This window comes from Sminthopsis crassicaudata, chromosome 6 (assembly GCF_048593235.1).
Source record: "Sminthopsis crassicaudata isolate SCR6 chromosome 6, ASM4859323v1, whole genome shotgun sequence".
NCBI lineage: Eukaryota > Metazoa > Chordata > Mammalia > Dasyuromorphia > Dasyuridae > Sminthopsis > Sminthopsis crassicaudata.
The window spans coordinates 190,115,309-190,140,223 of record NC_133622.1 but is presented as its reverse complement, the minus strand read 5'-3'; the positions used below and the strand labels follow the sequence as shown (position 1 = coordinate 190,140,223).

The 24,915-nt window shown below is 45.9% G+C and overlaps 1 protein-coding gene across 1 annotated transcript; it reads right to left on the bottom strand.

Annotated features, from left to right (window-relative positions):
• Nucleotides 1-4,924: 4,924 nt before the first annotated feature.
• TMEM129 (transmembrane protein 129, E3 ubiquitin ligase) lies at nucleotides 4,925-24,911 on the bottom strand. Its single transcript, XM_074274496.1, has 4 exons — nucleotides 24,558-24,911; nucleotides 18,936-19,410; nucleotides 12,005-12,164; nucleotides 4,925-6,440 (listed from the first exon to the last, which is right to left on the bottom strand). Exons 1-4 carry the CDS (start codon nucleotides 24,760-24,762, stop codon nucleotides 6,192-6,194), a joined length of 1,089 nt encoding a protein of 362 aa, XP_074130597.1. The 5' UTR covers nucleotides 24,763-24,911; the 3' UTR covers nucleotides 4,925-6,191.
• Between the last annotated feature and the right edge of the window lie 4 nt (nucleotides 24,912-24,915).

Sequence of the window (24,915 nt, the reverse complement as noted above, 5' to 3'; positions counted from 1 at the left end):
CTGAATGCAGGATGGACAGGAGTAGGAGAGACTTGAGGTAGACTGACCCCACCGACAGATTCAATAATCAAGCCAGGATTGAGGGGGCAGCAAGGGGGGCAGTAGGTAGAGCACTGGGCTTGGAATCAGAAGATTCCTCTTCAGGATTTCAAATCCAGCCTCAGAAATTTCCTAGCATAATCCATGATCACTTCATCCTGTTTACCTCAGTTTTCTCATCTGTAAAGTGAGCTGGAGAAGGAATGGCCAACCGCTCCAGTATCTCTGCTAAGAAAACCCCAGATGGGGTCACGGAGAATCAGACAGGAGACAACAAGTCCATTTTGGATGTACTGAGTTTAAAATGTTTACTGTACGCCTGGTTCTGGATGCCTCAAGTTGGAGATGGGAGACTGGAGGTCAGCAGAGACGCTGGGGCAGGAAAGGTAGATTTGCCAACCATCATCATCATTGAGATGGTAATTATAGGAACTGAAGAGATCACCAAGTACAAGTAAAATGGTCAAGAGGGAAAAGGGAAGAGGATCCAAGGTAGAACCTGAAGGACGTCATCGGGAGGAGGATCCAGCATAGGACGGAGAAGGAGTGGTCGGATGGGTAGAAGAACCAGGAGAGTGGCGTCCCCCAAACCTAGAGAAGAGCTCCTACTACTATTGCTATTCCTATTACTCCTCCTCCTCTTGTTACTACTACTATTACTCCTATTACCAGGAGAAACTGATCATCAGTGGCAGCAGAGCTCGGTCAAGGAGGATCGGACTGAGACAACCCTTGGATCGGACGCTAAGAGATCACTGGTCACTCTGGAGAGAACAGTATTGATGGAATGACCAAGTTGGAAGTGATAAGTAAAGGATTAAGAGGTGAGAGGGGAGAAAGTGCAGACACAAGCCCCAGAGACTCACCTCTCAGCCATGAGAGTCCCAAGTGAACTAGCAACAGAAAGGTGCTAGAAACCCCTTGCAGTGGAACCTTCCTTCCCCCAGGGCTGGGGTAGTAAAGGAGGCTGGCTCTGCTTGGGAGGCTCTCAGGCCTTTTCAATATCAAACTTTGCCTGAAAGCTAATTGATGTTAATTGGACAACTGAAGAGTTATTTACCAATTTTTTGATATGGGAGGTGACATACCGGATACAAGTTCCTGAACAATAGTAATAAATGCTCCACCTCCCAACCCCCCGGGGTAACTGGGGCTACTCTCTAGGAGTCACATAGCCAATTCAAAGCCGTGGGTTTTCTGAAGATAATAAAAGGAGCAGCTGCAGTAGAATAAATAGGTCAGCCGTAATAACACGGCTTACTTACATTTCTGGCCTGTCTCCCCTAGATGTGGGTGGGGGGAGTGAAGCCAGAGACCACGCACTACAGGGTTAATGGACGAGAACATGTCTAGGACATTACATATCTCTCCTCCCCCTCTAAACAAAGAGAGGAGACGGGAGGGACTATTCTTAACAAAATCCATCTTCAAGATATATCTACTGACTCTTTTAATGCTCTTCTAAATTATACACTTATTGATTTCTTTGAAAAAAATATTTCTCTTTCTACTTAGCCTAGCTATAGAATGTGACACTCATCAGATGGCTCACCCCTAGCCATGGATTCATATTGAGATTAGGTCCTATTTCATTTCTGCATTTCATTTCCGCATCTTCCCTTCACCCAAACAATGCACCTTGCCAGCAATAGATCTTCATAAGTGCCTGCTGAATTGAATTGGATCTTTCTCCCAAAACATTTTATCTTGGGGAGCTATAAGCAAGAAAGGCCAGAGCGTTGGCTTTGTAGGGGAGACAGGATGTCTGCTTTGCGGGCCAGGGAATGTAAGACACATTATTAATGCCGGCTGATTTATTCCACTGTGGTTGATCTTTTTTATTATCTTTAGAAAATCCATGGCTTTGAATGACATATGTGACCTATTCTGCAATATTGGGATAGATTCAATGGGAAGAAGCACAGAATTAGTGTCTAGAAAATCAGGTTTCAAGTTGCCAGCTATTCCCCCTAGTGATTCCTTGGTCAGATAGATTCTTTTTTTTTTTAAACTCTGAGTGCTCGTTTGTAAAATGGGAGTAATAATACTTGTGTTAACTACCTCATAGGGTTTTATAAGGAAGGAACCATAAACCTAGTGGTGGTGCCATGGATAGAGCACTGGGCCTGAAATAAGAAGGTCTTGAATTCAAATTCATCCTCAGGCACTTATTAGTTGAGTGATCCTGAACAAATCACTTAACCTGTTTACTTCAGGATTCCTCATCCATTAAAAAAAAAAAAAAAAAGGGTGAAGGAAATGGCAAACCACTTCAGCATCTTTGATGGGGGGTCAGACATGACTGAACAACAAACAAAACTGTAAATCAATATGGAAATAGGTGCTGCTGTTGGGGTTATGGCAATAGTGTCTATTAGCCAATTTCTCGCTTTGCTGCACTCAGGAATAGATGGCATTTGAGCATCACTCATTCCCCTATTCTGTCTTTCCAGATTTCTTTCCAAGGTAAGGACAGCATTTAAGGTCTTCGATATGTAGGATCATAGGATTGAAAAACTGGAAGGGAACTTGGAAATGCTTCAGTCTGATGCCATTAAGGTGAAGTAGAAAAAGCAGGGTCTGTGGGCATGGATCTGACTCTTACCAGAAATGGGTTTGACAATTCCTGTACAATCAACCTTGCTGAGTTGGTGTGTGGAAAGTGCTTTGTAAATCTTAAAGTCACTATGGAGATGCTGTTATTATAATAACTTCAGAGACTATGAGCAAACCAATTATCTGCTGCATTAAGTCTCCCGAGATGATATTTTTAACTTAAAAAGTAATAATAGTTTGAAAATAATTTCAAAATGCATGCAAAGATAGTTTTCAATATTCACCCTTGAAAAATCTTATATTCTAAATTTTTTTTCTCTTCCTCCTTACCTCCCCTGGACAGCAAATAATCCAATATAGGTTAAATATGTGCAGCTCTTCTAAACATATGTCCATATTTATTATACTGAACAAGAAACATCAGATCACATTTTTTAAATGGTAGAAAATTAGTTCCCCATAGTCCTTCCTTGTAAAACTAATTTTGGGGGACAGGGCAAAGGAGACTTTTTTCAGTCTGATTTTCAGAAAAGAAACAGATAGACATGGTTAAAGTAGTTTTGTCACTATTTATACTAACTGACTATTTCCTTAATAGAATCTAACTCTATTTTTGACAGGTGCCTAGCCCTCTGTGTGTCTCTTCTATAAAATGGAGGGATTGGATGAGCTGGCCTCCCAGGTCCCTGCGCCTGCCGACATTCTATATTACATAGTTTGAACTTTCTTTCCCCACACAGTAGGTCTGTTTTTTCATCTCCCAGTTGTGACATTCCACGATTCCCACTAATTTCCAGTCTCTTGTTAGTTTTAAGACCCAGTAACAGATTAGGATAGGAAGCCATTTATCTCAGAGCCCATTCTGAGGTGGGATTTTTGACTGGGGACCCCTGAGTCTCCTCTCTTCCTTGGCTGATTCTGCCTTCCCTTGAAGAGAATTATTTTTCACAAGGTATTCTCTTCTCTGTCTGCATGAAACACAAGAAGGGAAGGCAATAGAGGACCATTTTTATTTAAGTATTTGCCTGAAATAACTGTATCAAGTCCTTACGTGATCCCTGGTTCTCTCAACAGCTCATCCCACTTCCTTTTCCATGACCTTGTGAAGAGGCAGATAGAATGGGACGTTAAGTGGCCTTGGAGACAGGAAAGCCCTGGCTACAAATTCTGGCTTTGACCCTTACTACGAACAAAGTCACTTCATCTGAATGAGCCTCAGTTTTCTCATCTATGAAATGAAGATAAATTCTATTAAAAATGAATCTTGATCAATCTTAATAAGCAGTGTTTTATGACTTCTGGCAAATGAGACATTATCTTGGGATATCTGAAGTGACGATTCTCGAAAGCATGGTGTGGCAGGATTTCAGCCATACAGAAACACCAAGAAAAGAGTGGGGGTACTGAACTGGCACATGGCGGAAGGCCTTCAGGGTGATGAATGGATCTTCTCTGGGAAGACACGAGGGAGAATTGCCCAGGATGAGAAGGCATGCCCTGTGGCCCACCCACAGATCTCATGAGTGGAGTTGATCATTCCTTCAATGTATATTCCCAGTGCCTGGAATATAGATAGTTTTATTAGAGACCCCGCGGGCTCAGGGTTTGGTTGAGACCTAGGGCACAGATTTGGACCTCGAAAGGTCCTTAGAGACCATCTAGTCCAGCTGCCTCAGTTTGACTGAAGAAGGCTACCAAGGGGCTCCGTGACTGGCCTGGCAACTGGCAAAGCTGGGGTTCTCACCTCGGCCCCAGGTGCCAAACTTGGGGTTCATGCCACAATCCCACAGCTCTCACTATCGATAGATGTATAGGCTCCAGTCAGAGGCAGGTGAGTCAAGATGTACCAGACAATGGTTAAAACCATTAATCAAAGAGATCAGTGTCAAAACCATTAATCAAAGAATCAGTGTCAAAGTACAATCTCAGGCTGGTGGTAGCAGTCAATAGGTACAGAAATCTATGGCAGATCACAGAATCTCAGGTAATAATAGCTAGTGTTTATAGGGCTATTTAAAGTTTGTTAAACACTTTAATAAACATTCTCATCCTTACAACAACTGGGGGAGGGGGGAGACAGGTGCTATTATTATTCTCATTTTACAGATGAGAATGTAAAGAATTACGTTATATGGAGGAGAGGGGGAGATAGGTGCTATTATTATTCCATTTTACTATAAAGTCTCAAAAGCTATTATGTCTGAGACTGGTTTTGAACTTCTATATCTTTCTATCCCATCCATCATCCATCCACCCACCCACCCACCCATCATTTACATTCACTCAGCCTAGGTCAGCAGGAAAGTAAGAAAACAACCACACAAAGCCACATGATTCCTACTCTTTATTGGAATGAGAGGATTCATACCCTTTATATTAAGGGATCCTCTTTCAATTGTCCAACATGGTAAAGACCAGCAAACAGACCAATCAAATGTACCCAACATGGCCAGAAATACTGCATCCCCTGTAAAGAAGGGAAGAGATTTCTTTGTATTTCGACAATGAAGTTGATTGCTTTTGTCCCAATGTTATAGGCTTTTGTATCTTACTTAGAGGATTCTAGTCTTGTTCTTTAAAATACCTTAAAGGAAAAAAATAAAATACCTTTATGGTACAGATGTTTGTATTATAGTTAAGGTGCTTGCTCTTGTCCCTAACAGTTTTACTGAGAAGCAACTTTAAACACTGTAGTCAACCCAAAGGACTGAGCTATAGGGACTGTAATTTGGGGATGATGTAGAGGAAATGGTTGTATTTAAAACTATGGTTACTGAAGCAGTGGAAACTGTATTTTGCTACTGCAGAACTTTGCCCTCTTTCCTGTGATCTATAGTGGATTATCTAGTATAAAACACATGGGCGGGAAGGAGTACAATAGTAAGAGAGATAGGAAGGGAGGTGCAAGGTGCAGTAAGACAGAGAGTAAAACAGTAAAAGAATTAAACTTCCCACTGAAATGATATAAATTTGATAAGTATAGGTCTATGCTCTATGCCTATCCTCTACATTTATATACATTATGAGCAGGTACGGGCCCAAAATGTGGGTGAGGAAGTCCTGGAGAACTATATGTACTTGTGCAAAAATCATAAAGAATAAACTTTTAAAAATAGCTTTAGTAAAAGAAAGTTCAGTCCCTGTCAGGACAGTGTCTGACTTGTTATTAAAAAAAAAATAGCCCTTTGCTAGTCTAGTCACACAGAGGATGATGGGCAATTGCCCTGGGATCCCTCACTATTATGAAGTGTGGAGAGAGAATCAGCAGGGACCAGGTTCAGGCATCCCACCTTCCTTCCAAAGTCTGGCAGTTAAAGCCTTGCCCTGGCTCTCCTCCCTCCCCTTCTCTGGGAACAAGGTGATATGGGTGAGCAGCCAGCTGACAAAGGCTGGTGTTTGGAGGGCAAGGATGGGCCTGAGAAGCCTGGAGGGGGGAATGCTGAGGCTTGCCATTTCCCAAAAAGAACAAGGGGTGGGTGGAATGACCTTGTGATACTGAGAGGGGCCTTTGCCTTGGAAGCCGAGGGCCTGAGAACGGCTCCCCGAGCCCAGCCGACCCGAGTTGACTCCAGGAGTGCATCCCAGCTCTGGGCAGGTCAGTGGATGATGCAAACGTCCAGGATGCAGAATTTGGCCCTGCAGGTGGGGCAAGGCACTTGGCTGGAGAGCCAGGTCTCTGGGTGCTGCTGGTCCTGGCGGCTGGCGAACCACTTCCCCATGCATGTCAGACACCACATGGGACGGCAGTAACACTGCTGGCACTCGCCTGCATCCGACTCCTGGCAATTCTTCACCAGCTTAATGTTGGCACTTGTCTGCATGCAGCCAATGCAGGGCTCCAGCTCCTTCCAGGGCAATTGGGAAACCAAGGGAGGTGAAAGCAAGAAGTGGGGGAAAAAGACAGAAATGGTTAACTCCTTTTTTTTTTTAGAAAACTTGTGTAGTTCAAGACTTTTTAAAAATTCAATTCAAAGTAATATAATTCAGCAAACAGGAATTAATGAATTCCCAAGTCAGTGCAAAATCCCCTGCTTCACCTAGAAGAAATACACAATTCAGATAAGAACAATAATACTAACTCACATTTTCATAGTGCCTAAAGGCTTTGAAGATTTGGGGATGGAGGCAGTTTATAGATGAATAAACAAACTTAGAAAAGGAGACTAAATTGCTTGTGTCCCAGAGCTAGGAATTTTTTTATTATTATTTTTTTAAATTAATTTTTATAATTATAACATTTTCTTTGACAGTACATATGCATAGGTAATTTTTTTTTTTTTTTACGACATTATCCCTTGTACTCCCTTCTGTTCCGAGTTTTTCCCCTCCTTCCCTCCACCCCCTCCCCTATTTGGCAGACATTCCCATACATATTAAATATCTTATAGTAGATCCTAGCAGAGCTGGGAATTGCCAGCAATGGGATAACAGTCCCCTGGGCCATGGAGAGTTCACAGTTAGGTTGAGTTACGATATCAAACAGTGAATACATCCTTGTAAAACCACATGAATGTGAGGGCACTACTTGTAAAGGCCTGAAACTCTGAGTTGGTGCACTGGGGTCAGACAACGGAGCACTTCAGGCTAATTACCCATTGGACGATACTCTATTAGCTTATGCTTGGAAACTGGCCCTTCCCACTATTCTGTGCTGGCTCCATCTTTTGGTGTATACAGAGAATTGTAGGAAGAATTAGGGGGTAAGACAAGCTAGAATCACTTTTGCTGTAGACCAGGAGAAAGGAGGTTGTGGAGATCCTGCATCCATTCCCTCCACTTCTCCCACTAAAGACCAAGAACAAAGACCAAGGACTTTTGCTTGTCCTGACTGGCTGATTCTAAGGCATTCAGGGTGCTAACCCGGACTTCACAACCACTGACGGGGAGTCAGGGAAGGCATCTTGGAAAAGGAGGAGGAGGAAGAAGGGGAAGAAGTATTTGATTTGGGCTTTTAACAGACTGGCTCAGCAAGGAGAGGGGGGCAAAGGAACAGAGATGGGAAAATTCAGGGGAGCTTAGGGAATAAAGCGAGGATGGAGGGCAACAACAAGAGCCTAGGCTGATGCAGTTATGGTGAGAAGCTGCTGCGAATGGCAAGTCAGGAGCTTCAGTTTTGTTTGGGAGGTATCAGGGCGCCCCCAAAAAATGCTCGTTAGAATGACTTGTCCCGGAACTTTACCCTCTGTTATCTCAAACAGAAAATAGGGAGATGGGACAAGGAAAGAGGTAACTGCAAAAATTCAGTTCTGAGCCAGCAATGACTGCCCCTTTTCCTCTGCTCAGCCCCTCACCCCACCCTAAGTCGGGATCTAAAGGAATGACCTCCCAATGTTGACAATGGGTTGCCTCAAGAGGCTGCTTTCAGCACTGGCTACCTTCCTGGGAGCCTCCTCTTAAGCCCCTAAGCCACCAAATTTAAGTGGGACAGTTGCAAAAAGGCCCAGGCTCTATCCACCTTTTCCACCCAGCTCAGAGCTCTTGGAATCTTCCCAGACTTCCAGGGTCTAGCTCAGCTCACATCTCCCGCCATCCAGGCTGACCTGCATTGTTATTTAGCGTTATGCCTTGCCTTCCCGACCACCAAATCATGAGCTCCCCAAGGACAAGGGAGCTGTCTTATGTGTATTTTTGTGATCTTCTCCCTTAGCACTAAATATAATAAATACTCAAGTATTTATTGACCATTTACTTCTGAGCTGTAGTAGGAGCTCAATAAATACTTGCTGAATTAAATTTAATTAAATCTATTTTTTCTAACCAATTTATCTCTTGGTTCCTTGTAGCCACCCTCCCCGACTAAGACAAACTTAAGATTACAAAAAGGAATTCCTTATGATACAGAAGAAGTAACACATTATCCAGGCTCGCTCAGAACCAATTAAAGGGGCAGCATATATTGTCTCCTGCTGGCCATCAATTTAAACCCAAATGAAAAATTCGGCTTGCTTTATCCATGTGTACTCGGAGATACATACACACACAAAGCAAGGCTGCTTTTTAAAGCTCATTTTGGTGAATACAAAAGTGACAAAGTCTGCAATAAAGAGGGTCAGGAAGACTGTTAATCTAAAATACTCGGCTTAATTCAACTCAATATTTTTTAAGCTCCTACTGTATAAAAAGCCCAGTGCTGGCTACAAGGGGAGATAAGAGAGCTTAGATAACAACACAGGGAACTGCAATACATAATGTGTGATGAATGCCCAGCACTGAGGGAGGTCCCAGAGAGGGGATGTCAGAGGCGGCATCTGTACTGGGGGTGGGGAGAGGGAGGTGTCCACAAGGTGACCAAGAGGGGAATGGGTTTTCTAGGGGGCGCAGAGAGCAGCACGGGCTGCGGGAGGGCTGAGCAGGCCCATTGCAGGACTCTGAAGGCCGAGCCAAAGCTCTCCTCTTGGGGGCCACAGGGAACCAGTGAATATTTTGACCAGACCCATGTCCATTAGCCTCTCAGAGATGGACTGGGGTGGGGAGGAACAGGAAGGGGAAGGGAGGGCACAGGAGCACGGAGCTGGATGGAGTTTTCAAGGCTAGCTAGTCCAGTGTGCTCACTGCACAGATGAGGAAACTGTGGGCCGGACTGGGCAGGGCAGGGACCTGCTCGGGATGAGCCAGACGCAGGATTTGGGCCCGAGTCCTGTGAGTCACTGCTCTGAGGCCGAGTTAGAAGGCAGTGGCCTTTGTGCAAGTGGGATGGAAGCTTCCAAATCTGGAGACAGGCAGGGTCTAAGAAGGCACTGAGGGCAAACAGCCAGCAGGCCCTCCACGGCCGAAGACAGGCTGTGCCATGGGCGACAGTGGGAGGCCATCCTGCTAGTCCTGGGCAAGGGGTGCTCCGGGGAGTCGCTTCCTCTGGAGAAGGACTGGGCCGAGACCAGGGCTTTGAGCCCCCTGTGCCTCAGAGACAACAGGGAGATGTCCTTGCCTTGTGGCGGGCTGTGACACCCTTAAGAAATGGAAGGTTTCACAGGCTTTTGTTAGATTTGAAGAGATGAGGGGAGAAGAGGCTCCCTACTCTGAGGACGGCTGTGAAGGAGACAAAGTGCAGTCCTACACGAAGGGGCTTTTCAGGAGATCTGAGCATGTGTGTAGCTGCTGGGTAGATGATCTTGGGAGGTCTGCTGGAGAAGATTCAGGGGCATGTTGTTGGAGTAGAAGAGAGTGGGGAGCATGGGGAGAACAGAGAGCTCAGTACTGATAGTATGAGCGCCTCAGCTAAGAGGCTAAAGGGACATGGGAGGCTTAAGGAAGGAGGGAAAGGTCGGGAAGAGCCTCAGTGGAGGGGGGGGCACAGGACCCTTTAGGAGGAATGAAAGGACTGCCATCTGCGCTGTTGTTAGTCCAGAGGAACAGAATGTCACGGGGACTGGCCCAGGATGGGTGCGTGACTGCAGCAGTCATGCACAGTGCGAGATTTTAGAAGAGAAAAAGTTCTGGAAAGTCCTCTGTGGGTCTGGGACAGAGGAATAATTAGGGAGGAGAAATGAAGAAGAGACCCTGGTATAATTAAGATATGGGAATCACTGGAGACCTACAGAAAAGCGTGAGGATGTCCTCCAGATGAGCCAAGTGGGGAAAGCAATTTAGAAGCAAGGGTTAGGGAACATAATGAGTGTGTCTGATGGCACTCAGAGAGGTATCACATCATTTCATGGGGAGTAAATAAATTCAAAGCTTTTTTTTTTTTAAAGTAGCACATTTATCCTTGTTTTTTAAAAGAGAAGACACTTAAACTACTATGCTGGTGTATGTGGCTGTCATTGAGATCCATACTCTCAGAGGCTCCTGAAGAGCTTTGGGGAAGCTGATGGGATTCAGGAGTCCTCCCTTTACAAATGATAACGGCTTTTCATTTTATTAGAACTTGAAGGTTACAAAAGTGTCTTCCCCACAAAAATGCTGAGACAGAGAGCTGTGCCAGGGTTTTATTATTCCCATTTTACAGAAGAGAAAACTGAGAGAGGGAAAGTACTACACAGTGACACATCTAGGACTTACTGAGCGAGGATTCAAACCTCTGGCTCCATTTCCAGCACACCAATACCATGCTGACTCTCAAGTTTACACATATCCTAATTAACATAATTGAGTCTGCATCATCTGTGGGTTTGAAGCTGGTTGGGGTATACTCAAACCACAGAAATACAGATAGTCAGCACCCACTGATTTGCCATGCACAAGGCACTAAACCTCATGCTTGCCGTAGGCTTTCTAACTCCGGCCCTTCCTTAATGTTCTCTGCTTAAGAGCTCCTCTCCATCTTCCTAATCCTGGGTGCCCTTTGGATCCCGTCAAACAAGCTCCCAAGAGGATCAGGGCCTTTCATGTAAAGTACATCCCCACACAGTATCCCCAGAGACAGTGACTAATATGGCGCCAACAAAAATCGCTGCTGGAAGGAGGTAGAGTCAGGGGTAAAGGCCTGAATAACCGAAATTGTAACAGAAGTAATAATCTTTCCTTATTGCTTAAAGATTTCCAAACTGGTTTTTCCCCAGCGCCCCTAGAGGATGAGCAGTGCAAACATTATGATGTCAAGTTTCCAGGGGAGAGGGCTGAGGTGGAGGGTGACCACCCAGCTGGTCAGCACCCAGGCCAGCTCATCCGAGAACGAGCACAGAGGTCAGGCCTGGGGAGAGACATCCCCATGTGTGGTCTACAGAGGGTGGGAGCCAAAGGAGTGCCTGAGTTGTGGAGGCGGTTGGGGGAGGGCAGGAAAAGGAGAGAAGGAAGCCAAGGGCAGGGCCTGGGGAAAGGCCCCCATCCTCTCGGCTGGGAAATGGAATGAACAGCCAGGAGTGAGACCCTCCGAAGCTGCCCCTCCTGGTCCAGCCTGCCAAGGAAAAGAGACCCCACGTCTCCTGCTCACACTCACTCCTCTCTGTCTCTCTCCCCCAAGGACTTTCTGCACAGAAAGTAATTTTTATCTCCATCTATCGACTCCTTCCTTGCTGCCTCCACATAAGTCCAGTTCTCCCCCATTCCCTTAAAAAAACATTCACAAAATTCTTCCCTTGACCTTGCCAGGGCCCGCAAGCTGCATCACAGAACAAGCTTCCTACACTTACTTCTATATCCTCATCTCCCGGCAGACCACCCCTCCCCTCAATGGCTCCATGGCTCCAGTCACTTCACCCCTCTCCTTTCTTTCTCTCTGGAGCTGTGGCCTTTGCTCTCTCCTGCCAGGGCTTCTGACTGCCCCTGCTGTCCCCCGTCCCTCCACACTGCTTCCCTAACAGCTCCCAATCCCAAGGGCTTACAAAGCTCCACAGCCAGCTCTTTGCCTTCCGCCCTCTCTCCCACTCCAAGTTCAGACATCTACGACCCACCTTGCGGTCTCACAGGTGTCCCAAGTCCAACCTGCCTCTTTCCCCCATCCTCCAGGCTGCTCTCGGCTGAGCGCACCTACCTGGCTGCTGGGAATGGAGTAAGGTGGGTTGATTTCCACCAGTGATGTAAATGTTTCCAGAAACAAATCCCCGAGGCTCTGGTGGATGACCACGTTGGCAGCGTTGCGGATGGGGGCATGGAGCTTCTCACGCAGCTCACCATACTCCGTAGAATTCAACCTGAACAAGAGAAGAGAAAGAGCATCATTTCCTCACTCCACCTGGTCCGAGGCTTTCGCCTGTAGGGGGTCTTGGAGGTGGTCTCATTTCTCATTTTACTGAGGAGGAAACAAGTCCTGAGAGTTAGGGACTTGCTGACAATCAAGGCTAATAAATGCGGGAAGCAGAACTGAACCCAGATCCTTCATCTCCAAATCCAGGGCCCTCTCCACTGTCCTACTGGGATTCTAACACAGAGGTTCATTGAGGAAATGTCATTTACAGCAATAATCTTCTCATTGTTCTTGGCCAGAGTCTGACCACATATAAATGAATATAAATAGGCATAAAGTCAAACATTTACTGATTATCACTTCCCATTTTACAACCGCCACATTATGACATACGACACCATAAGGGGCCCCAACCCAGTTTAAAAAGCTCTGGGTCAGAGCACTGGGCACGACATCAGGAAGCCTCATCTTCCTGAGTTCAAATCTGGCTCAGAACCTGGCCAAAAGCTGCTTTGCCCCGTTTGCTTCAGTTTCCTCATTTGTAAAATAGGCTGGAGAAGGAAATGGTCAGCGACTCCAGTGTCTCTGCTAAGAAAGCCAGGAGGCAGCGAGGCAGAGGAAGAACATCCAGGTCTGGGGGACAGTCAGAGGACATGCCAGAGCCAAGGGGCTGTGTGTCAGTGCAAGGGGTTGGAAGGCTGGCCAGCTCATCAAGCCTGGAGGGGCTGGCTAGTCCATGAAGCGGCCCTCTTACTCCGCAGGGTGGCTCTGAGTGGTACAGAGTTCTTCCTCCTCTCTTTCCCTATTCATTCTGGCTTTGATCTCTGGGACCAAACTGGCTCCTCTATAAGCACAACGGCCCCCGACTGCACTGAGATTGTGTGGGGTTCCTTGTATTCCAGAGTCCAAAGTCCATAATCATCACCCTAACAGTCCTAGAACAAGCCAGTAGCCCATAAATGATGGAACTGCAGAAAAAGCACTGAATTGTATCATGGGAGATTTTTGGGTCCAAGCCTTGGCCTCCCACTTAGCTGGTTCTGTGAGCATGGACAAGGCACTTCTCCTTCATCAATCAAAAGAGACAATACTTACAATATTTCCTTGAAAGAATATGATGAAAATGTTCCCAAATTTCCAAGTATCTTATAATGTTAGGTTATTATGGTATGATCCGGTAAGAATAGAGGATGTAACTCTGAATCTCTTTGTCATCTCAAATGGGAATAAATATATATTACTGGGCACTTGTCTTTTTGTTTTCTCGGAAAATATTCACCCTGAGGTGGAACAAAAGTAAAAGGAGGATGTCTGTCACTAAAAAAAAAAAAAAAAAAAAAAAAAAAAAGGAATTCTTTCTGGATTTGTGAGAAGCCATTGGTTATCAGCTGTGCTTTAAATTGGATGAGAGAGAACAAATAGATTGGGGGACACACACTTGGCTTAGAGGGGGAGGATGTGTTTGAGAAAATGAGTTGGTGAGAATTATTCTGATTTCACAGTAACAGCCTTTCAATCAGACCCAAGCAGAAAAAAAGCTCTCTCTGCAGGCCCTGATGGATTTTGCCAGGCTTTCTGGCTTCCCTGAGCACCTGCTTTACTAATTCATGGTGCAGTGATAAGAGAAGGATGTTTATAATAAGACCTACAAGAGTAGGTTAGAGCTGAGAGCAGCCAGAATGAACTTTTAATCTTCGTTCAAGGCAAATAAAAATGCATCTAACATTCTCTAAACACAGTATTTTCAACAGATTACTTTTTTAAAAGTATTTTGTTTTTTTAAGCTTTATTGATTTTGTTTTTCACATAATCTTTTCTCAAAAAACCTCACCAATCTCCCATTGATTCTTTCCTTGCAGCAAGTTAAACAAATCCACCCCATGTCTACTGCTTCTGAGAGCACACGCAACATTCCCTGCTCATTCCCACTCTTCCAGCAAGAGAAGTGAGGGGCAGCTCAGCCCTCCCGCTGAGGGGAGACAGGGGAAGGAGGCCAAAAGCCGGGTCAGCTGGTACTGAGCAGCAGAGAAGGCCCTGCAGTGCACCTCACTCCACACCCCCACTGTCTTTGTAATGATGCCGGGAAGTGACAACAGGTTAGCCAGGGGATCCTGAACAGGCCCCTTCCCATCTCTGTCCTTTGGTTTTTAATCAGCTGATTAAGGCCCCAGGACTGGCCTCCCTTCTGCTCCTAACTCCCTGGGTGAACTTCAACAAGTCTCTTTTTCATGGCAACCTCATTTTCCCCAAATGCTGAAAGGGGAGGCTGGATTTTGTGATTTTTCTCATCTCTCCCAATTCTGACATTCCACGTTCCATGCTCTATGTCCCTCCCCAGTGCAGACATTCCACGTTCTATGGTAGCAGTCTGGGACCCTGGAGATCTTTAGTCCAAGCTCCTCATTATCCCAAGCAGGAGGCCAAGGCTGAGAGAAAGGACGGGGAGGACGGGCCTTGCTCAGAGCCTCTGAGTGATCAGAGCCAGAAATGGGCCCGGTCTCCTGGGTAGGTTCTGCCCACACTATTGTTAGCAGTCTGGGAGCTGGCCCTCCAGTCAGTGCTGGGACCGCACTGGGAGGCTCACTGAATGGTAGCAGGAGAGCTGGGTGCACTAGCCTGAGAGCCTGGAGAGCAGGGCTTTTCTCTTGACCCTTTAGGCCTCCTTGTGAGACCTATGGCACCTTCTAGGTCAATGCTGTAGAGCCCACTCTACAGCTGAAGTAAATGCTCAATATCAGGTGGAGGTAGGTGGATATTTAAATAAAGGTGGATATTTCTCTCCCATTCAGTTTCTGAGACATGCCTGAAATCTGTCTGTGGGCCCTCTGGGGGTCTGCAGACCACAGATCAGGACCCCCTGCCATAAAGCCAAGAGCCTGTCCTGAGAAGACTTGTGCCCTACTTTTAGTAGAAAAAGCTCATGTGGCTTGTATGGGTGGACTCTGTATTAGATATTCTACTGGGCCCACAGGTTCTTATTGAGCTTCCCAGGAGGGCACAGGGACTGAAGGTGGGGATGAGACTCCTCACCCAAGGAGACTGGTGCTGGGACTAGAAAGCTCTGGCGGATGTGACAGATCGGAGCCTGGCCCAGAGGGCAGAACTTGGGAGCAGGTACAGAGGAGGAATCTGGCCCCACGTGAGGAAATCCTTCTGAACAATGAGTATTGCCCCTAAGAGGACAAACACTGCCTTACTCGGGCTTCTGGCTGTGACTCCATGACTCCACACTGGGGAGAGTGTAAAAAGGATTCCAGTTCAGGTGGGATTGGTTCAGGCCATTAAGCGGGGTCTGTGAACGTGTGACTGCAGTTTTAAATATTTTATTAACTGTATTCTAATAGAATTGATTCTCTTTAGAATCCTATGTGATTTGTTTTAGGCATTTAAGCCTCCTGCCAAGTGTGCAGGAGTTTTACAAGTCTGCCAGAGGAGTCCAGGATTCTAATCTCTGCGGTGTTGTGGGCTCTGTGCCAGGAACCACAGGGGAAGGAAGAGAAGAACTAGAAGAATCCGACCCTCACAGAGCTCACAGTCTAGAGGACCGATATTGTACAAAAAGAACACAAGGAAGTAAAGTTCCTTTCTATTATACTCTGTGAGTATAAAGCACTGAGTCCAAATCTAGTCTCAGAGACTCCGTCTGAACTTGTTTGCCTCAGTTTCCCCAATTGCAAAATGGGAATAAGAGTTCTACTTACTACCAGTTATTGTGAGACTCAAACAAGTTAATCCTGGTAAAGTGTTTAGCCCAGGGCCAGGCAGAGTGGAGCCTGACAGAAATGCTGGCCATCGCAGTCAGGGCAGGGGATCCATTCTTGGGAGCCCTAAGCTTCAAGGAGGCAGAAGGGAAGAGGAGGGCATCCTACAGGTGGGAGAACTGCGGAAGTGAGGGGAGCACATGGGGGAGCCTGTGGCAATCTCTCACCGCATCCCAGCCTCCTGTTCGGCCCCAGCTCCCTCGGCTCTTGAAGCCTGAGGCCTCCTGAGGCCCCACACTGGCGAGATTTTTCCCCCTTGGACCCTTCAGAGCTCTTGGTTTTTGCCCATGTTTTGTCATTGCTATTTAGCCTCCCAAAGGGGGGCTCCCTATGAGGCCTCAGCACGGTCTAGGGAATCCTGGGTTTTGGATGGTCTTGTGAGACTCTGCCTATCTGAGACAGGCCAGTGCCTCGGCCCAGCTACAGCCCGCAGACCCTGCAACTGCCCTGACGTGATCTGAGAGGGTTATCTGAGCCAGATAGGTTCAATCCCACCAGGCCCCATGAGGCCCTGCACCGAGCCAGTTAATTCTCTGATGTACTAGAAGCTTCACAAATTATACCCCCACACGTGGGCTGTTTTCTTGCTATATGTAGTACACAAAGTGAGCTAAGTATGTAACTAGTATTTATAAATAAGTGGATGCAAAACCAGTTAAGACTTGCCTCTAACATACAAAAATACAAATACCAGACCTTCAACTCAAAGAACTCTCAACAAAAAGGGGCGTCTCCGAGATTTTCCCACAGCAATTCAAGCTGAACCATGCAGTGAGCTGGGGCAGAAAGGAGCCTGAATAGCCCTCTGAGCCACTGAAGGACTACGGTCTCTGCAGACAGAGGTCTCCGGCCCCGGAAGCTCTCAAGCACTTATCTGGCTTTTGCCCATACCACCACCAACTTCCTTCCTGCTCTTTGACAGAGGAGATCTGCAAATGGCAGCCCAAGGGTCAAACCCACCCCCTGTTCCCCTGCCTAAGAATGGTCTCCACATTTCTGAACAGAATCACTGACAGGCACTGCCCTGTGCTGGCTGCTCCATACCCGACCCGCTGACACCTGGCCCAGTCTATGAGCTTCCTGAGGCCCCAGCACAGAATGGGAAATCCCGACTGGGGATACCTGGTCCCACCTGTGTCCTGGCCCCAGCCTCCCGCCTCTCCAGAGCTTCTCTGAGCTGGGAAGGACTGAGATGCTAAACCAGCATTTTCAGAAGGGGGATCAGCCACAGTAGGGAAGGCGGAAAAACAGCTGTAGCCAATTAAGGGCTTCCACAAGAACACAGGGAAAGCTAAGAACACCCAAGGGGCCTCACTGTTGAGAGACCCTCCCTTCCTTCTTGGAGCTCCACGGAGCCCAGCTCTCTGTTCCCTCACGGGGCTGTTATCTATCTGTCATATACTGCTGGTTCTATTAGATGATCATAACAAGAGTAGCTCGTTTTTCTGAGTTCACGGCAGTTCAGAGAAGTCACAGAGGCAGAAAATATGGGAACCTAATTTGAATCCAGATCTCATGATTCCAAATTCAGGGATCTTTGCATTGAACTAATGAATCTTGTTGACTCAACTACCATTTATTAAACATCTGCTAAGTGCCAGGCACTGTGCCAACCCTGGGGATACAAATCAAGGTAAAAGCACTAGGATTTCCTTTAACCACAATACTCAGAGGCTCCCTCAGGGCAGGCACCTCCTAGGCTCCCCAGCAGGCCTTGACCCTCTGAGCCCAGGCCTGGCCGGGGGCTTCAGCTAGCCGGGTATCGAGAGGCCCATCTACACTGTGTGCAGGGCTTACAGTGAGGCAGACACCCACACAGGTGAATCCATGGAGGCATTATCCTTGACTTCCTCCTCCAGAAGGGCTTCAGGCAAGCTTTCTAGACAGTTTTATTTGGCTCAGATCACTCTTATTCCTTAAGATGCCCTAATGGGAAAGTAGAAATTAGCTGTGTGACCACATTTCTCTGAGCCTCAGTTTCCTCATCTGTAAAATGGGCTTTAAAATGCCTAGAGTACCTTCCTCACAGGTCTGTTGTGCTCTGCAAACTTTAAAGTGCTTTACAGATAAAAGGTGTGTTGGTAAAACATTTAACAACTCTCCTCTGGGGGGAGGGGAGGGGAGCATACACAATGTCCTTTAAAGTTTAACCTGCATTATTAATATTTTCTCCAACCTTTTAAAAATCTTTAGTCTAGAAAATTAATAAAACAATGAACCAAGCCCTGATTTGTGGTATTTGCTCAAATACACTGTGGAAAGGGCAGCTAAATGAGACGGTGGATAAAGCACCTGGTCAAGCATCAGGAAGACCTGAATTCAAATCCAACCTCAGACACACCCTAGTTGTGTGACTCTGGGCAAGTCACTTCACTGTCTTGCCTGGTCAGAAGTGGAGCCTTCCATCTAAAATTTACTGGTTAGCAGGATGATTTCAGAAAGGCCTGGGGAGACTTACATGAACTGATGTTGAGTGAAATGAGCAGGACCAGGAGATCATTGTATACTTCAACAATAATATATGTTGATCAATTCTGATGGACCTGGCCATCTTCAACCAAATCAGTTCCAACACAGCAGTAATGAACTGAACCAGCTACACCCCACGAGAGAACTCTGGGAGATGACTATGAACCACTGCATAGAATTCCCAATATGCCTATTTTTGTTGCATGCATTTTTTATTTCCTTCACAGGCTAATGGTACACTATTTCAAAGTCTGATTCTTTTTGTACAGCAAAATAACTATGTGGACATGTATACATATATTGTATTTAACTTATACTTTAATGTATTTAACATGTATTGGTCAACCTGCCATTTGGGGGAGAGGGTAGGGGGAAGGAGGAGAAAAAATTGCAACAAAAGGTTTTGCAAATGTCAATGCTGAAAAATTACCCATGCATGTATCTTGTAAATAAAAAGCTATAATAAAAAATAAAAAGAAAAAAAAGAAAATATAAAATAAATAAAATTCACTGGCTTTCCAATTCTACAAGCAAGAGAATTTGCTTACCGAATGTCAAAGGCTTTGACGAGGGGATTGACGCTGGCCACATGGATGGTAAGAAACTGGACAGGCAGATTGGAGTCTGGAGAGAGCTCGTGTTGGCGTGACTCTGTCACCGTCAGGTGGATGTCCTGCTGCTGGGCCACATGGATATGGTAGGTGGTCACTTTCATCACCCAGGTGTCAGTCACAATCACCCGGGCGCCCGGAGCCCCCGTGGCAAACTTATCGATGCGCCGGAACTCTGTGTTGATGGAAGACGCCACTGCTCGCCACCCTGACTGTGGAAGGGCATGGAGCGCTAGAGTCCTGGCCAGCGGGTGGCGGTCCCACCTGTTCCGGGACCAGTAGTAAGCGATGGTGCAGGTGATGGTGGGGAAGGAGACGGAAAGTAGAAGGAACAGCTTCCAGCCTTCTGGGGCCTGGTTGAAATAATACAGTTGCTTTTCGGATGCAGCGAAGCACATGCCGAGGTAGTACCCTGCAGAGAGCAAATAAAGATTCTACCCTTAGGAGACAAGGCGCAAAGGTGCTCATAGAGGAGCCCACAAATGTGCACTTCCTTTCTCTCTGGCACTGAAGGAGGTCCCACACTTCCAATAATTCAATTCAACAAATATTTACTTGACACCTCCCAGGAGTGCAGAAAAAAAAAGATGAGACAAAACATAGTAGCTGCTTTTCAGGAAGTTCCCAGTCTACTGGATGATAGGATTAGGTGCCCAAATGCTTTGTTTCTGTTATTGTGCTTCAATAATAACAATGAGAACAACAGGATCTTAAATAGAGTTGGAAAGGACCACAGATGACATTAAATCCCAACTCCCTCATTTTACAGATGGAGAAACAAAGGCAGGGGGAGGTTTTAGGATCTGGTGAGCTTACACAGGGCAGAGCTGGGGTTCAGAGCTTGCTCTAAAACCAGCCCTCTTTCAGCCTCAGGACTCCTCTAGGTCCACCAGGTGCTCCAGGATTATGGCATGCTATGGAGCGGTGCTCACTCTAGCAGTTTTAAGCTGGGAAGATTGTAAAGCGGGGCCAAACCACAGCAGATTGTCAGAGCTCACCAAGGATATCAGCTGGCTGCTGCACGAATGTTTTGGCACATGAATTCTAAAGCAAGTCTACTAAATCAAAGTTCTGTACAGATCAATGACAAAAACAAAAACCTGGAAAGACCGAAGCAGCAAAATGAATAACCATGAATACTAATTTTTGTTTATGGCCTTTCTTAATTTTCAGAGCCCTTTCAACTAGAGGCCCCTTTTCAGGTCCTAGAAAGGCCAGAGGTTTGTTGATGTGTGAATATCAATGACCACCAGCACCACTGTTGTGTTATAGGGGACTAGAAAGAGCCCTTAATTGGAGTTTCCTGGGTTCTAGCTTGAGCTTTGACCTTTTAGAAGCCGTGTGACCTTAGGCAAGAGATGCTACTATATGAGCACACATTTCTTCAGCTATAAAATGAGAATCATCCTTAGCTTCCACTTACTCTGTCTAGTCTCCTGGCTCATTTTTTTGTTTGTAATTTCATTAGCACTGGAACCTCTCTTGTGGAAACAGCCCACACGAATGCACCCTGCAGCAATATGGTCTCTAGACTGGGAGTCAACAAGACCAAGATTCCAACCTCAAATGAGACACTTGAATGAGTGAATGAAAGAAAAAGCCTGGGTTAAGCCTTTACTATGGACCATACTTTGTGCCGGAGATTGAGGGTTAAGATCTAAAAGCAAAAGCAGTCTCTCCCTTCAAGGAGCTTATGTGCCAAGGAGGACAAATCTGGCAATCTATGGCCAAAGTTACACTGATGATGAGTAGGGCCTGGGGAGAATACACTGACGTGCTTCATCCAGAACCAAGGGCAGTTGATTTAATTATGGGTTGAGGTCCAGGGAGGGGTGGGAACAAGGAAGGGTAAGGAAGCAGGTCCAGAGTTGGGCTCTGTGGGGCCTGAGGTCACTGGTGCTCTGGAGGGTGTGGTCACAGAGGAGGCGAATTTGAGTGACTGAACTCTGGGCCTTAGTTTTCAATGAGTTCACTGGCTCCTAAAATGACTTTCAGCTCTAAATTTATTAACTTATTAATCTGACCGGAATTCAACAAGCACTTATGCCAAGTGATGGCATGGCTGGAAATACAAAGATAAAAAGGAACCAATTTCTTCCTTAAGGAGTTCCCATACCCAGGTAAACAAGCAGTAGCAAGACAAATACAAAGGAATTGAAAAGGGAGAAAGGAGAATTTTAGGCAGGAGATAGGACTTCAAATGCCCCTCTGAGGGAGCTAGGTGGAGCTTATGTTCAGCAATGCAGATGGCTTTGCAAAGGCCTGGAGATGAGATAGAATGTTACATTTAAGGAATAGCAAGCAAAGCAGTTTGATTAAACAGGAGAGTACACCAAGAACAGTAATGTATAAAGTTGGGAAAGGTGGTCTACAGTCAAGCTGCAAGGGGTTTAAATGCCTAAAAAGCAGGTTGGCATTTTATCCTCCAGGCAATAGGGAGCCCCTGAAGGGGGCAAGGGAGTAACATGGTCACACTTGCCTGTAATGGTTGTAGTGACTCTATGAGGGCATGGAGAAGAGAGATTACTTGAAGAATACAGGCGCTACAGAGCTCTATGACTTTCCTCTCCTGCCATCTCACCAACAACACCCTATATCACACAGCCTGTATCATTTGCAGCTCGTAAGCCCAGGTTGTCCACTTGCCCATAATACCTATCCATCAGCTTCTAGTGGCAATCAAATGGAATGTCTATACAACATGTTACATAAAAATTCAACTCAATTTTACTACTATTAATTAAGGACCTACAATGGGGAAAGCCCTTGGCTCAGTGCTGAGGAGTAGAATGCAAAGATCAAAAAAACAAAAACAAAAACAAAACAACAACAAAAAAACCCAGTCCCAGCTCTTAAGAAATTTATAACCTAACAGAGGGAACTGGACACATATAAATGTGGCATAAGGGAATGTGATATTACAAAGGGGAAAATCAGACAAATAGAAAATATGAAGAAGGGACCACTTTCCTCTGGTGTTATCAGAGAAGGAAGGCTTCTAGTGGCAAGTGGTACCTGAGTGAGCCAAAAGGGTTTTTAAGTCATGCTTTTATCATTCTTTATCTTTGAACCCCTTCATGATTTTTGTCTCTAGCCAATTAAGAGTGTTCCTCAAAAATTTTCTTACTACCCCTTCACCTATCCCCATGGACTAAGATGCTCTGGAGAGGAAAGTGAAGCAAGTGCCCTTGCACAGCCCTCCTTCATTTAAATCCAATTCACTTGAATGTCATGGCATCACCTCCCTCATGTCATGGTCCTCTTGGAGAACGAAGGATAAGGATACTACCTTATCTCTGTCAAACCTCTTATAATTAGTACATTGGCAGACTATGTTCAATTCTTCCTTCTCCCTCATTTTCTTTAATCACTATGCTTGTTTCTGACATATATTGTTCTGGAAAGTTTCATTCCTGGAAACAGCTTATCATGGAGGAGGCAGTAATTGTTCAATGAGATCCTTTCTATTCTGGAGAATTCATTAAATCCCCTTCCTTTCCATAGTATTTGTTGCTTTTAGAAATAGTAAGGACAGCTAATCTCTAGATGTAAGTAGTCTTTTCCTCCAACCTGAACATATTGTAATTCTTAGATTCTTTAAAAAAAAAAAAAGATTTAATTTTGATTTCTTTTGACAAATATATTTAACTATATGATCAAGCACATAAAAAAAGTGAAAATAAGAAATTGAAGGGAAGCCTATCAATTGGGGAAACAGCTGAACTATGGTATATGACTGTTAAAATGTGAGAAATGATGAGCAAGATGCTTTTAGAAAAGCCTTGAATGGGACTAGTAGGTGGTGTAGTGGATAGAGCAACAGCTTTGAGTTAGGAGGATCTGAGTTCAAATCTGACCTCAAAAACTTAATACTTCCTAGCTGTGTGACACTGTCACTTAACCCCAATTGCCTGGGGGGAGAAGGGGAAGCCTGGGAAGGCTTACATGAAAGCAAAATGAGAATACTGTGCACAAGTAACAGTAATAACTTTATGATGCTTAACTGTAAATGATTTAGCTATTCTGATTAATGTATTGATGTAAGACAATTCTGAAAGACATGAAAAATGCTACTGAATACAGGTTGAAGCATAACAGTTTTTATTGGTTTTGTTTCCACTTTATTTTTTTTTTTGATTTTTTTTGCAAATGGCTTAACATAGAAATGTTTTGCATGATTTCATATGTAAAATGGATATCACATGATGAGCGAGGTGTAGAATAGAGAGAAATGATTTGGAACTCAAATTAATGTTAATAATAATACATTTTTGAGAAAAAAATGATAAGAAAAACAAATAAGGATTCATAGATTCCTCTATTTGTGGTACAGTGGACAGAGTCCTGAAACTAAAATCAAATTCAGCCTGACATTTGCTAGCTATGGGACCCTGGACAACTCACTTAATCTGTCTTTGTTAATTTCCTTCAATGTAATATGAAGATAATAGCAGCATTTACCTCCCAGGGTTGTTGTGAAGATAATATAATATTTGCAAAGCTCTGCAAACTTTAAAGTGCTACATAAATGCTACTTATTATTACTGTTAAGCCCATCCCCAGAAATCTACATACTGGCTTTATTTTTATTTATACATTTGGTCCCATACATCAGTCACTTCCAGTAATAAATAACATCCTATAAAAGTACAGTCAAGTAAAGTCATAATATAATGCTTCTGAATGAACATATCACTTGTGGTTTATGGCTTTTTTTTTTTTTAATAGAAAGGAAGTCTATTTGTAATTGGGTAATAACAGTCTATTATTTTTGACTTGCATTTTTGCCTTCATCGCGTTTATTTCCTATCTGTATCCTTCCCACGATTAATGACAAACTTCTTTAGAGCAGGAGATTTGTGATATGTCATTTTCATCTCTTTCTTCTCAGTAGCCTAGCATAGAACAGGAACGTTATAAAGGCTGATGAGAAGAGAAGAGTTAACAAAAGCACGGAAGTAGGTGCCTAAAAAATATCTGTTGACTGTTTCATAGGATTTATTTACTAAGGGTGGGAAGGGCGGAGAGGGCCCGTTCCTGCAACTTCCTGGGCTTGCTTCAAGCTCCTCGATCCAGGTCTGCACGAAGCCCTTCCTCGGTCGGTGGGACCATCCGACCTGCGTGGCACCCTGGCACGCCCCCGAGGGCTCCTTTGGCCCGCACTGCCCAGCGGGCTCCCCACTGGGCCTGGGGAGGGGGGGTTGAGCCGCATGCCCGGCCTGCCAACAGTGTACAATGCACTTGTTGAGGCACCCCGTCTCTTTGGGCAGACCCCCGTACCCCTCACTGCGGGGGCGGGGAACCTTGCAGGAAGGGCCCCTCAGCGTGCGCTCTCGGAGCGCTCAGTCTTTGCCGGGCGCAGAGCCCCTGTTGCGAATGCGGGGTTCGCTTCCAGAAGGAGGTTACCTGGGTGGGGGGGGAGGTATCTCCGCACGCCTCCAAGGACGGGGGAATAATCAGGAGTTCAAGGAGCGGAGGGAACTGGGAAAGGGTCGCGCTAGAGGAGGAGGGCAGGGAAGGCCCCCAGGCTGCGCCACAACCGCCCCCGGCCTCACTCACCCAGAGGCAGCAGAGAGTGGACCAGCATGGTGACCGTGGTCCTCCGCAGGTGGTACTGGACGAAGGCCACGTCTTCGATGCCCAGCCAGCCGGACAGCAGGTTCTGCACGGTCAAGCCGGCCGAGTGGAACTCGTTGGGAGTGAAGACGAAACAGACGGAGAAGACGATATACGCCAGGGTGAAGGTCACTTCGGGGCTGTCCATGCCGGCCCGCCGGGCGCCTTCCGGCCGCCCGGGGAGGCAGCCCAGCCCGGCTGGGTGCCGAGGGTCTGCTAGACCGTCGGCCGAACGAGGCCGGAGAAGCGGCGGAGCCCGGCCCCGCCCCCGCCCTCGGCCGCAGGGACTTCCTTTCACCAG